We start from the raw sequence: 15250 nt of genomic DNA, 5'->3' as shown, positions 1-15250 counted from the left end.
CAACTGGTTATTTCTCCTCAAACATATTCCACATTTTTAAACTTTTGCCTTATATTTTTTTAATGCTCACTCTCTCCAAAATTCTTATTCCTTAGCCTGCCTTTAAAAATCCCATTCATTCTTCATGCTCATCTCAAAAACCACCTTTGCATATAGATCCTACATATTCCAATGATCCTCTATGGCACTTTATTAATGTATCTCCCATGGTACAGTTTATTCTGCATTGTTACACAGTTATTTGTGAATTTATTGTAATAATGATAACAGGAACACCAGCCACAAGAGTTGAGACTTAATGAATGCTTACTATATGCTAGGAATTAACATGCATTATTTCTATTTTATAGATGAGAACTGAGGCTTTGAGTAAATGAGTAACCTGCCATATCCAGGTCTGATTGATTCCAGAGGTTCAGTGAGCTCTTAGCCACTCATTACAAAGTCATTTCTCACAGGTTGTATGTTTTTCCTTACTTCTGCATTTCTGCAATGTGGAGAGCAGTAGCTTTCAAATAACAGAACTCAGTAAATAATTTATTACACTAAACTGGACTACAGTTAGAAAGAACAACTACTATTAAATTCATTCCAACAGAGTATCCAAATACTTCCATTCTCACAGAACAATATTCTCAAAGTTTATACTAACAACACTAATCAGGATTTGTGATTAAACAATTTTAATGGGAACATTAGGGGAAAGAGCCTATGTATTGAAAATATGTGCATTTTTATCCTTAATAGGTCTGTATACGGTCTGTTTTATAGAAGAAAAGGATATGTATTTCAATCATTCAATATGTATATATAAGTATGTACACACACATGTGCAAACACATGCACAAATTATAAAGCTGTCATCTGGATATGATAAAACACCAAATACATTTATAAACAGTAAGAAGGTAATACAGAAATAAATCAATACAGTTCATATCTAAAAGGACAGCAAACCTGATTTTTGGATTGTATCTTATCTCTGTGTGGATGTGCTTCTCTGTTTGATGACAGAGCAGGATCCTGCTGAACTGCACCCACTGGAGTAGGCTGCGACACAATAACAATTAGTATCAATGCATTCTATTTCAGAAGTCTTATTCAAAATTATTTAGCACCTTAAAATAATAAAAAAAATAAAAGATACTATTACATAAAGCCTTAATTAAGAAAAGGTATCTTCCCTAAAGTAAGTTGTTAAAGATACTGAATTAAAGCAAAGAAATTATAGCTACTATTTAAAGTAGCTTCAAAATATTTAAATAGTTTATCAAGTATTTATTTTTATATCAACAAAAGACCTTTCAATGTTACTTTTTAGGTTAATTCTTCTTATGAAAAAAACAAAATGTATTTGTTTATGTCTCTCATTTCCAAAGCCAATATATAAACAGAAAAAAATTATTTTATGAAAATTACAGGAATAATTTTTTAAATAAGCTAATAAAACTGGTTACTGTCAATATTTTAACTCAGAAGAGACTTTTATAAAATTTAAACTTTCAAATATAATTCAAAATTTCATAATAAATGCATTAATCAAAGTATATCCAGGTTTGCATTTTAGATACAATATATATTCAAATCACTTTGGAGCTAAGAAAAATACAGATTAAACATTTAAGTAAGCCAATTGTTCAAAAGTACTTGAATCTGAGAGTTTGGTAGTTCCAAATATGGACAAAATTTGGTATCAGTGAACTGAAATTAAATTTTGTAAGGCATTCTTATTTATTTAAAAAGAAGACTAGTGAGAATAAATATTTGATTTTTTAAGTCATCTCTTCAAAGAAAGAACTTAATGCTGTGTTCATTTAAGTAAAGACACTTACCCCATAGTTATGATCAAGACATATTATGGGGGCAGTTTTTATAGTTAAAAAAATCTAAACTTGCTCTGATACATAAGTATCAGTCTATTGCAAAATAACCTAAAACTGCTAGAATAATTAAAGTATATTCTAAACTTACAAATATCTTGAGCAATGACTAAAGAAAAAACTAGCAATCTTTTAAAGTAATCACTAGAATACTATATTTTTTAAAAGTATGTTTGATATTAAGAACTAAATCAGAAGTAAAACATTCAAAATAACCCATTACTCTAAAAAGCAGACTCCAAATTCTCCATTTTTACAAAACTAAAAGAATGAATCCTAAAAATTATTTATTCTCAATCCTAAAATGTATATAGAACCACAAAAGACCCTGTCCAACAATCCTGAGAAAAAAGAACAAATCTGCAGGTATAACACTCCCTGACTTCAGACTATACTACCATACTACAAAGTTACAGTAAATCAAATCAGCACAGTACTGGATTAACAGACACATAAGTCAACAGAAAAGAGAGCTCAAAAATAAACCCATATACGTATGGTCAGTTAACCTAATTAATTTATGACAGAGGAAGCAAAAATATACAAACAAGAAAAGATAGTCTCCTCAATAAGTGGTGCTGAAAAACTGGACAGCTGTGTGTAAAAGAATGAGATCAGAACATACCCTAACACCATATACAAAGACACACTTAAAATGGATTAAAGGCAGTTATGTATGAAACCACAAAATTCCTGGAAGAAAGAATAAGTGAACACTCTGACTTAAACTGTAGCAATATTTTTTTGGATCTGTCTCTTAAGGTAGAAGAAACAAAAGCAAAAATAAACAAATGGGACCGAATTAAACTTTAAAGCTTTGCCCAAAGACACACTTAAAATGGATTAAAGGCAGTTATGTATGAAACCACAAAATTCCTGGAAGAAAGAATAAGTGAACACTCTGACTTAAACTGTAGCAATATTTTTTTGGATCTGTCTCTTAAGGTAGAAGAAACAAAAGCAAAAATAAACAAATGGGACCGAATTAAACTTTAAAGCTTTGGCACAGCAAAGAAAACCATCAACAAAATGAAAATTCAAACCACTGAATATATTTGCAAATGATATGACTGACAAGGGGTTAATATTCAAAATTTATGAATAGTTCATACAGTACCAAAAAAAAAAAAAAAACAAGCAGATCTGAATAGTTTTCAAAAGAAAACATACAGATGGCTGAGAGATACATGAAAAAATGTTCAACTTAACTAATCATCAGAGAAATTAAAATCAAAACCATAATGATACATCATATCACACTTGTCAGAATGGCCATTATTAAAAAGACACGAAATAACAATTGTTGGTGAGGATATGGATAAAATGGAACCCCTGTGCACTATTGGTGAAAATTCAAATTAGTACAGCCACTATGGTAAACATTATGAAGATTCCTCAAAAAACCCAGAATTATAACTACCATATGATCCAGCATTACACTTCTGGGTATAAATCCAAAGAAAGTGAAAAAAGTAATTCAAAAGGTTTATGCACCTCAATGTTCAAAACAGAATTATATACAATAGCCAAGATATGGAAGCAACCTAAGTGCCCATCAGCAGATGAATGGACAAAGAAGATATGGAGAGGAGCTTACCTGGTCACTCAGTGATAAAGAATCCACCTGATAATGCAGGAGACATGGGTTCAATCCCTGATCCAGAAGATCCCACATGCCTTGGGGCAACTAAACCTGAGTGCTACAACTACTGAGTCTGTGCTCTAGAGCCCATGTGGCACAACGACTGAAGCCCACAAGCCCTAGAGCCCGTGCTCCACAACAAGGAAAACCACTGCAATGAGAAGCCAACGCACTGCAATGAGAGACAGCCCCTGCTCTCTGCAACTACAGAAAAGCCTGTGCAGCAATGAAGGCCCAGAACAGCCAAAAGTAAAAAGATAATAAACAGTTTAAAAAAGAAACGTTATGGAAAACTATGGATGGAGGTTCGTGACATTGTACAGGAGGCAGGGATCAAGACCATCCCCAAGAAAAAGAAATGCAAAAGGTAAAATGGTTGGCTGAGGAGACCTTATGAACAGTTGTGAAAAGAAGAGATAGGCAAAGAAGAAAAGGAAAGATATACCCATCTGAATGCAGAGTTCCAAAGAAGAGCAAGGAGAGATAAGAAAGCCTTCTTCAGTGATCAATGCAAAGAAACAGAAGAAAACAATCGAATGGGAAAGACCAGAGATCTCATCAAGAAACTCAGAGATACCAAGGGAACATTTCCTGCAAACATGGGCACAATAAAGGACAGAAATGGTATGGACCTACAGAAGCAGAAGATATTAAGAAAAGATGGCAAGAATATACAGAAGAACTATACAATAAAGATCTTGTTGACCCAGATCATCACTATGGTATGATCATTCACCTAGACCCAGACATCCTGGAATGCAAACTCAAGTGGGCCTTAGGAGGCATCACTACAAACAAAGCTAGTGGAGCTGATGGAATTCCAGTTGAGCTATTTCAAATCCTGAAAGATGATGCTGTGAAAGTGCTGCACTCAATATGCCAGCAAATTTGGAAAACTCAGCAATGGCCACAGGACTGGAAAAGGTCAGCTTTCATTCCAACCCCAAAGAAAGGCAATGCTAAAGAATGCTCAAACTACCGCACAATTGCACTCATCTCACACGCTAGCAAAGTAATGCTCCAAATTCTCCAAGCCAGGCTTTGACAATACATGAACCGTGAACGTCCAGATGTTCAAGCTGGATTTAGAAAAGGCACAGGAACCAGAGATCAAATTGCCAACATCCGCTGGATCATGGAAAAAGCAAGCGAGTTCCAGAAAAACATCTGTTTTACTGACTACGCCAAAGCCTTTGATTGTGTGGATCACAACAAACTGAAAAATTCTGAAAGAAATGGGAATACCAGATCACCTAACCTGCCTTTTGAGAAATCTGTAGGTTTCTCAAGGTTTCTTAGGTCAGGAAGCAACAGTTAGAACTGGACATGGAACAACAGACTGGTTCCAAATCGAGAAAGGAGTACATAAGGCTGTATACTGTCACCTTACTTACTTAACTTACATGCAGAGAACATCATGAGAAATGCTCAGCTGGATGAAGCACAAGCTGGAATCAAGATTGCCAGGAGAAACACCAATAACCTCAGATATGCAGATGACACCACCCTTATGGCAGAAAGTGAAGAACTAAAGAGCCTCTTGATGAAAAGTGAAAGAGGAGAGTGAAAAAGTTGGCTTAAAATTCAAAATTCAGAAAACTAAGATCATGGCACCTGGTCCCATCACTTCATGGCAAACAGATGGGAAACAGTGGAAACAGAGAGACTTTCTTTTTTGGGGCTCCAAAATCACTGCAGATGGTGACTGCAGCCATAAAATTAAAAGACGCTTACTCCTTGGAAGAAAAGTTATGACCAACCTAGACAGCATATTAAAAAGCAGAGACATGACTTTGCCAACAAAGGTAAATTTAGTCAAAGCTATGGTTTTTCCAGTAGTCATGTATGGATGTGAGAGTTGGACCATAAAGAAAGCTGAGAACCAAAGAACTGATGCTTTTGAACTGTGGTGTTGGAGAAGACTCTTGAGAGTCCCATGGACTACAAGGAGATCCAACCAGTCCACCCTAAAGGAAATCAGCCCTGAATATTCATTGGAAGGACTGATGCTGAAGCTGAAACTCCAATACTTTGATCACCTGATGCAAAGAACTGACTCATCTGAAAAGACCCTGAGGCTGGGAAAGATTGAAGGTAGGAGGAGAAGGGGATGACAGAGGATGAGATGGTTGGATGGCATCACCAACTCAACAGACATAAGTCTGAGTAAACTCCGAGAGTTGGTGATGGACAGGGAAGCCTGGTATGCTGCAGTCCATGGGGTCGCAAAGAGTTAGACACGACTGAGCAATTGAACTAGACTATATGATAAAATATTACTCAGCCATCAAAAAGAATGGAATTCTGCCATTTGCAACAATGTGACTGGAACTACAGAGTATTATGCTTAGGAGAAATATACTCTTGTTATCATTAACATATGGAGTCTAAAAAATAAAACAAACAAATGAATATAACAAAAAAGGAACAGACCTAACAATATAGAGAACAATCTTGTGGTTACAAACAGGGGAGGGGCAAGACAAGAGTAGGGAATTAGGAGACACAAACTGCCATCTATGAAATAAATTAGCAAAAAGGATATACTGTACAGCACAGAAAAATATAGATATTATTCTGTAATAACTTAAAATGAAGTATAATCTATAAAAATATTAAATCACCATGATGTTCACCTAAAACTTATACTGTAAATCAACTATACTTCAAAATCAAAAATTATTGCTTCTCAACTCTTTTCCAATAAAGGATCTGTACTGTGAAAAAGGAAGCTAAGTACTACAAATAATCTTTTGGTTTTCTTATACAGCCTGGAGTACTCACCAACTGTTTACCAATCCAGTCATATTCATAATCAAACATATATCCTTTTCGATCAAACAAGTCAGTAAAAAGTTTCCTTAGGTAGTCATAATCTGGTTTTTCAAAAAAATCTAGCCTTCTTACATAACGAAGATACGTTGCCATTTCTTCTAGAAAGAAAATAAAAATTACTCTGATTAAACTTTTCTATATACATTTTAATAATAAAATTATAAATATCTGAAAGGACAAGTATTATAAGAACACATGAAAAAGTAGCAAGATTCTACCATCAGTTAAAATATTATGAACTTAATAACAATAAAATTAAAAGGGTGAAAAGAAGGGAGGAAAGGAAACAGAGACAAAACAAAAACCTGAGATTTAACAAGTATTATTTTTGCTTCATTTCATTAGTAAAGGCTGACAATTTTTAAAAATAATATTTTTAATAGAAACCTTGGATAGTACTGAAGGTTGAAATAGAAATTTCAATAATGCATAATTATTTAATCACAAAACACCATACTCAGCTCATACTGTTAATACTGATGGGAGCTGATTTATATATGAAAGCATTTGCACTAGTTTGCTGGATTTCCTTTAGAATCTGTGACACATACTAACTGACCAAAAGAGGATTCAAATACTTAACCTAGGCTAAATGGTATTCTACCCAATGGATCTAGGAACATAGAGCTAAAACAGATTCAGGTGAACAGTTTAATTATTCTCTTAATTTCTGGTCACAAAAGTTACAATTATTTGGTAATATATAAACCTTTGAATGGTATTATAAATTCCCAAATGCATTAGAGATATGTATGTTTTAAAAGGTCATCTTTTCCAGAAGTGAAAGAAAGAAAAAGTCATAATAATCAACAAGCAAAATGGTAAGCAATCAGTAAAACAGTTTTAACATATGAGCAATGTAATAAGAGATGGTAGGTTATACTAGCTGATTCAATTTATTCATGGCATCTGGTAAGAACAGTGTAACCCATAGCCTAAGAGGCATGAAAGTAGCACCAACCCAATTACATGGTGACTCTCCCAATATTCTACTTTCTAGCTAATCATCTAATTTACTTTGGCACTCCCATTTTTCCTGCAGAAATTTGTAGAAGCTTCTTAATGTAGAGCCAATCTGCCTACGGCTAAACTGTTTGGTACTATATTATCAAGTGATTTTTTAAAATCTTCCAGTTCTAGATGTGATAGCAAGAAAACAAAACACATAATTAAAGTTTGCTATCAATTAATTTAAAAAGCAAACTTGAAAAAGGGCTACCTGAGAATATGCTGCTGGTACTTTTATAGTAATAATGCCAGCAATATACAAGAGAACCTGCAAATACTGAAGTGAGATATTAGGTTGATGAAAAAGTAACTGCGGTTTTGCATGGTTGAACATTGCCATTTGATATTGGAATACATTCTTAAGTAAGTATGGTTATGCATCATTTTAACGCACATTTCTCGCTTTATAATTTTTGCTAATGACTAATTACTTGCTTTTTATTGTATACATATTTTAGACTACTATGTTAGACAAAAAGCCAATTCGAGTGAATTTTCTTATTTAAGTTCAAAATGGGTCGTAAGCAGTGGAGACAATTCACAACATCAACAACACATTTGGCGTCGGAAATACTAACATACACTGTGGTGGTGGTTCAAGAAGTTTTGCAAAGGAGACGAGAACCTTGAAGATGAGGAGCCCAGTGGCCAGCCATCAGAAGTTGACAACAACCAATTGAAAGCATCATCGAAGCTAATCCTCTTACAACTAACATGACAAACTGCCAAAAACCTGAACGTCGACCATTCTACGGTCATTCAGCATTTGAAGCAAACTGGAAAGCTGAAAAAAGCTCAATAAATGGGTGTTTCATGAGTCAACCACAAGTCAAAAAAATCATCGTTTTGAAGTGCTGTCTTCTCTTATTCTACAACAACAAACCATCTCGATCAAATTGTGACATGCGACAAAAAGTGGACTTTATATGACAACCAGAGACAACCACCTCAGTGGCTGGACCGAGAAGCTTAAAAGCACTTCTCAAAGCCAAACTTGCACCAAAAAAAGCTCAATCACTGGTTGGTGGTCTGATGCTGGCTGGTCTGTTACAATCAGCTTTCTGAACCCTGGCAAAACCATTACATCTGAGAAGTATGTTCAGCAAATGGATGTACTGAAAACCGAAATGCCTGCAGCCGGCACTGGTCAACAAAAATGGCCCAATTCTTCTCCATGACAGTGCCTGACTGCATGTTGTACAACAAACGCTTTAAAGGTTCAACGAACTGGGCTAAGAAGTTTTGCCTCATCTGCTATATTCACCTGACCTCTCACCAACCAATAACAACTTCTTTAAGTATCTCAATTACTTTTTGCAGGGAAAATGCTTCCACAATCAGCAGGAGGCAGAAAATGCTTTCCAAGACTTCACTGAATCTGTAAGCATGGATTCTTATGCTACAGGAATAAACAAACTTCTCTCTCATGGGCAAAACTGTGCTGTCTGTAATGGTTCCTATTTTGATTAAAAAAAGATGTGTCAGACCCTAGTTATACTGATTTAAATTCAAGGTCTGAAACTACAATTACTTTTGCAGCAACCTAATATAAGCTCCATCTTCTACCTTCAAGTTTGGTTCTCATTTACTGTTACTGCATAAATCACAACCCCCTTCATGGATCACAGCCTTGTCACAGCGGAGGGGCTTGTGTAACTCAATGAAGCTATGAACCATGCCATGCTGGGCCACCCAAGACGGATGTGTCATAGTGAAGAGTTCTCACAAAATGTGATCCAATGGAAAAGGAAATGGCAACCCACTCCAGTATTCTTGCCTGGAAAATCCCATGAACTATATGAAAAGGGAAAGATACATGATGCCAGAAGATGAGCCCTCCAAGTCTGAAGGTGCCCAATATGCTACTGTGGAAGAGCGGAGGGCAATTACTAATAGCTCCAGAAAGAATGAAGCAGCTGGGCCAAAGTAGAAAACTATGCTCAGTTACGGTTGCGTCTGCTGGTGAAAGTAAAGTAGATGCTGTAAAGAACAATACTGTGTCTAGAACACTGAAGCAACCTAGATGTCCATCAGCAGACAAATGGATAAGGAAGTTGCGGTACATATACACAATGGAATATTACTCAGCTATGAAAAAAGGACACATTTGAGTCAATCCTAATGAGGTGGATGAAACTGAAGCTTATTATATAGAGTGGAGTCAGTCAGAAAGAGAAACACCAATACAGTATATTAATACATTTATATGAAATTTAGAAAGATGGCAATGACAACCCTATATGCAATGCAGCGAAAGAGACACAGATGTAAAGAAAAAACTTTTGGACTCTGTGGGAGAAGGCGAGGGTGGGACAATTTGAGAGAATAGCTTTGAAACATGTATATTACCATATGTAAAAGAGATGACCAGTTCAAGTTCGATGCATAAAGCAGGGCACTCAAAGCTGGTGTTCTGGGACAACCAGAGAGATGGGGTGCAGGGGGAGGTGGGGCAGGGGATTCAGGATGGGGGACACATGTACACCCATGGCTGATTCATGTCAATGTATGGCAAAAACCACCACAATACTGTGAAGTAATTAGCCTCCAATTACTTTTAATTGGAGGATAATTAATAAATTTAAAAAAAGAGCAATACTGCATAGGAACCTGGAATCTTAGGTCCATGAATCAAGGTAAACTGGACATGGTCAAGTAGGAAATGGCAAGAGTGAATATCAACATTTTAGGAATCAGTGAACTAAAATGGACAAGATTTGGGTGAATTTAATTCAGATGGCCATTATATCAACTACTGTGGGCAAGAATCCCTTAGAAGAAATGAAGTAGTCCTCATAGTCAACAAAAGAGTCTGAAATGCAGTATCTGGGTGCAATCTCAAAAATGACAAGGCAAACCATTCAACATCTCAATAATTAAGTCTATAATCCAACTACTGATATTGAAGAAGCTGAAGCTGACTGGTTCAGACCAACAACACCTTCTAGAACTAGCACCAAAAACAGATGTCCTTTTCATAATTAGGCTGTGTGTATGTGTGCTCAGTCATGTCTGACTCTTTGCAAGTCTACCCCAAGGACTGTAGCCTGCCAGGCTCCTCTGTCCATGGGATTTCTCAGGCAAGAATACTGGAGTGGGTTGCCATTTCCTTCTCCTGGGGATCTTCCCAACCCAGGGATCGAACCCATGTCTCTCAAGTCTCCTACATTGGCAGGCAGGTTCTTTAACACTAGCACCACTTGGAAAGCCCTTCATAATCTCGGGGACTGGAATGCAAAAGGAAAAGGTCAAGAGTTACCCACAATAATAGGCAAGTTTGGCCTTGGAATACAAAATTAAGCAGGGCAAAGGTTAAAAGAATTTTGTCAAGGGAACACATCAGTCATAGCAAACACCTTTTCCAACACAAGAGACGATTCTATACATGGACATCACCAAATGATCAACACCAAAATCAGACTGATTATATTCTCTGCATCTGAAGATAGAGAAGCTCTATAAAGGTAGCCCATACAAGACCTGGAGCTGACTGTGGCTCAGATCATGAGCTTCTTATTGCAAAATTCAGGCTTAAATTGAAGAAAGTAGGGGAAACCACTAGACCTAAAGCAAATCCCTTATGATTATACAGTGGAGACGAAAAATAGATTCAAGGGATTAGATTTACTAGAGAGAATGCCTGACGAATTATGGATTGAGGTTTATAACACTGTACAGGAGGCAGTGACTGAAACCATCCCAAAGAAAAAGAAATGCAAGGAAGCAAAGTGGTTGTCTGAGGAGGCTTAGGAAGCTAAGGAAAGCAGAGAAGTAAAAGGCAAGGGAACTAAAATATCTTTCCCTTTTTCCCAAGTAAAAGGGAAAGATATACACAACTGAATGCTAGCAAGGCTATGCTCAAAATCTTTCAAGCAAGGCTTCAGAAGTATGTGAACCAAGAACTTCCAGAAGTTCAAGTTGGGTTTAGAAAAGGCAGAGGAACCAGAAATCAAATTGCCAACACGTTCTAGATCATGGAGAAAGCAAGGGACTCCCAGAAAAGGATCTACTTCTGCTTTAGCCTTTGCCTGTGCAGATCTCAACAAACTGTGGAAAATTCTGAAAGAGATGGGAATACCAGACCACCTTAACCTGTCTCCTGAGAAAACTGTATGTGGGTCAAGAAGCAACAGTTAGAACTGGACATGAAACACTGGACTGGTTCAAAATTGAGAAAGGAGGATGACAAGGCTGTATACTGTCACCCTGCTTATTTAAATTCTATTCAGAGTACATCATGCAAATGCCAGGCTGGATGAATCACAAGCTGGAATCAAGATTGCCAGGAGAAATATCAACAACCTCAGATATTTAGATGATAACACTCTAACAGCACAAAGTGAACAGGGACTAAAGAGCCTATTGACGGTGCAAGATCAGAGTGAAAAAGCCGTCTTAAAACTCAACATTCAAAAAAATAACATCATGGCATCCAGTCGCATCACTTCATGTCAAATAGAAGGGGAAAAGTAAAAGCAGTGACAGATTTTATTTTCTTGGGCTCCAGAATCACTGTGGACAGTGACTGCAGACATGAAATTAAAAGACACTTGCTCCTTGGAAGGAAAGCTATAATAAACCTAGCAGCATATTAAAAAGAAGAGACATCACTTTGCTGACAAAAGGTCCATACAGTCAAAGCTATGGTTTTTCCAGTAGTTACATACAGATGTGAGAGTTGGACCATAAAGAAGGGGAAGTGTCACAGAACTGATACTTTTGAACTGTGGCAGTGGTGAAGACTCTTGAGAGTCCCGTGGACTGCAAGAAGACACAATCAATCAATCCTAAAGGAAATCGACCCTGTTTATTCATTGGAGCTAAAGCTCTATATTTGGCCAACAGATGCAAAGAGCCGACTCACTGGAAAAGACTGGGATGCTGGGAAATATTGAAGGCAAAAGGAAAAGGGGGCCGCAGAGGATGAGATGCTTGGAAAGCATCACTGACACAATGGACATGAATTTGAACAAACTCCAGGAGATAGTGGAAAACAGAGGAGCTTGGTATGCTACAGTCCAATAGGTTGCAAAGAGTTGGACATGACTTAGGGACTGAACAACAACATATTATAACAGATATTTTAACACATTACAGAAACATTACTCTTATTCGTTAATTAATTTAGAAATCTTAAGTAAATTTTTGTTGATTTCATGTGAGTTACCAAAAAGCTACATGAGAACAAAACTATCTTCATAAAATAAAAAATTAGCCTAAAAGTAGTAAGGTTAGTAGATTTTGTTGTACTTGGAAAACTAGACTACATCATATATCACATATCTCCTTTGAGATAGATACTGAGATTCAAATGACTAAAACTGGATACCAAAACTTTACAGTATTTCTGAGCAAATATTTCAACTTACTGAAAGTATGCTGTTGAAGAAAATATTACTTTACCTGGTTCTGGCCAATATTATTAGAAGGATTTTTTTCCATTAATACCATCTTACAAAGCAAATATATAAATTGCCCCTGTGGTCTGTGTATCAAATGCTGACATATTTTAAATCATATTTTTTAAGCATGAAAAAAGTACTTATAAACTTAAGTAATGACGATTAACACTTACAGTTTTCTGTGTATAATAAGTACATGTATCAGTACCGCATTATTCATTACCTGGAAAATTTTCACATAACACTTCTATTGGTGTGGCTCGTTTTGTATCTCCAATTTTCTGATACCTCTCTTTTAATGTGTCAGCCTAAAACAGAAAGGAAAAACTCTTGAGAAGTAATTTTAAAATTAAATACTTGGAAGAAAGTATCTTAATAAATTAATAACTTATTAAATTCAATAAAGAAACACAAAAACAATTACCTTTAAACCTTGCCAAGGAAGACTGCCTCTCAGAAAATACATGAACATGTGACCTAACGCTTCTAAGTCATCTCTTCTACTTTGTTCTGAAATATAAGAGAAACATAAATCTAATTTTCTTTTCCCAGTAAAGGATGCAAGAATGGAAAAATGATTCTGTCCTTACATGTAAATTAATTCCTGATAATTCCTCAAAGTTCAGCATATAAAATACAAATCTAATCATGTCTAAACAATAATGGTTTTACAGTAAAATTATCATGCATTTAAAAAATATGCCACTATGATTTTTTACATGCTACTGGAGATTTATTTCTTTCCTTAAATATTAATATCTATTCCTACAAATAAGGTAAGGAGGAAAGGGTTCCATGATTAAAAACAGAGTCACTGTGTACTACAGCTCCATTTTACAAGATTTAGAATATAACATATTAAAAATTTTGAAAATACCTAGACCTAACAATGTTTAACTTTCTTTAGTCCTCCATTTCCTAAACTTAAATGAGCACAAAAATTCCATCCCACATACCACACTCTCCATTAGTATTAAATACCATTAATATATTGCACAATATATTTTTAAAAGCACTTGTGTCTGACGCATTCCAATGGTAGTAACTCCTCTGGCAGCACCAAAAATATGCTACCAGAACAAATTGCCATTTTCAAGTTTCTATTGTTCTAGTAACAAAATGTTGTACAGCATATAACTGAATGACATAATAACAGACCAAAACTCAGGGAGGTACTTACAAATATCTGCTGAGTGAATGGTTTTTTTTGTTCAATTTTTTTGTCACTTGAGCTAAATGCTTAATTTTTGTTAGTATTTTAAAATAATACAAAAATGCTAAAAGTAACAGGAGATAATAGTAGTTTAATAAAAGGATGTTCATGTGCAAGCTGTTTCATCCAAATGAACACTAAGACTATTCAAGCAGTACTAAATGCTTTAGGAAAAGCAAACCTTTCAAAGGACGGATCTGAACTAGAGTGAAAGGGTCAAACATGTATTAAGTTTTACTATGCAACCCTCGAATACTCTGTAATTGCCTTCTGAAACACTTGTTACAGTTTTAATAAATATGTTTGTGCTTTTATTTAATCAACATCTATACTGTCACCTGACATCACAGGAGAACAGAGATCTCTGGCTCAATCGCCTCAGCGCCTACTATAATGGCTGCCACAAAACAGGCAATCAAGGCATACTATTTGAATATATGTGACTATTTAAAAATATACTAGATCTGTCCCTATTAATACTAGATTATGTCTCTTTTCTAGAAATAGAGGGAAATATCCAGAAGAACAGGCGTCAAATCATTAGTAATTAGGGGTATGAAACTGGAGGACTAGACAGGATATTTCAATAGCATAAGTTCAAAACTGTGATATAATGGGAAATTTTCCTTATATTTCATATTTTAAAAATGTAAGTGCATTTTATTTTAAAAAAAGCAAACTTTCAAAATAAGTAATACAGACTTAAAATTCGTCTAAAACCCATTAATGAAAGCAGGATATGAATAACATGAAAAAAGTCCAGTAATGACTTTTTATAACTAAAATTTCACTTTATTAGACCCGAGTAGTCTTAAAGAATGAGAAGTCATGGAAAAGAAAAAAATATTATTTCTGAAGTCCCACTGAGAATGAGAATCACCTCTGAAGCTCTTAAGCATGTCAGATGAGAAAACCTAGTGCTGGATGTTGATTCTCTGGGTGTGACAGCATAGAAGAATGTATACTCAGAGTTTAGCAGATGATTCTGAAGTATAACCAGATTCGATAAGCACTAAAAACACACTTCTCTTACTTATGTCTAATTTTACATATAACACACTTATTAAAGGGTACAGTTGGGTAAACACTGACAACACATACATATAAGTACTACCACAATCAAGAAGTATTTCCAACACTCCAAGATTCTCTTTTACGCCTTGGCTGCTATTCTCCCCCTACCCTGGCCTCAACCACGCACATGTTTTTTGTTACACTACAGTAGACTTATTTTTTATAGAGTTTCACATGCATAGGATCATACAGTATG

At 35.6% G+C, this 15250-nt stretch overlaps 1 protein-coding gene across 9 annotated transcripts in view; it reads right to left on the bottom strand.

The window, feature by feature from the left end:
- CSNK1G3 (casein kinase 1 gamma 3) overlaps positions 1–15250 on the bottom strand; it is a 125402-nt gene that overhangs the window by 29881 nt on the left and 80271 nt on the right. For 7 of the 9 annotated variants that reach the window (XM_088838802.1, XM_055430797.2, XM_088838803.1 and 4 more), the window contains 4 exons: positions 13192–13277; positions 12991–13075; positions 6307–6455; positions 958–1050 (listed from right to left, as the gene is read on the bottom strand). In XM_088838802.1, coding sequence (XP_088694928.1) covers positions 958–1050; positions 6307–6455; positions 12991–13075; positions 13192–13277 — 413 coding nt within the window. The remainder of the gene's footprint in view (positions 1–957; positions 1051–6306; positions 6456–12990; positions 13076–13191; positions 13278–15250) is intronic. The other 2 variants (XM_088838805.1, XM_088838808.1) reach the window with 1 other exon arrangement.

The sequence above is a fragment of the Moschus berezovskii genome, chromosome 8 (genome assembly GCF_049115385.1).
Source record: "Moschus berezovskii isolate FMDL1 chromosome 8, NW_MosBer_1.0, whole genome shotgun sequence".
Classification (NCBI taxonomy): Eukaryota; Metazoa; Chordata; class Mammalia; order Artiodactyla; family Moschidae; genus Moschus; species Moschus berezovskii.
The sequence above is the reverse complement of the archived record's forward strand: the minus strand, read 5'-3'. Positions and strand labels throughout refer to the sequence as shown.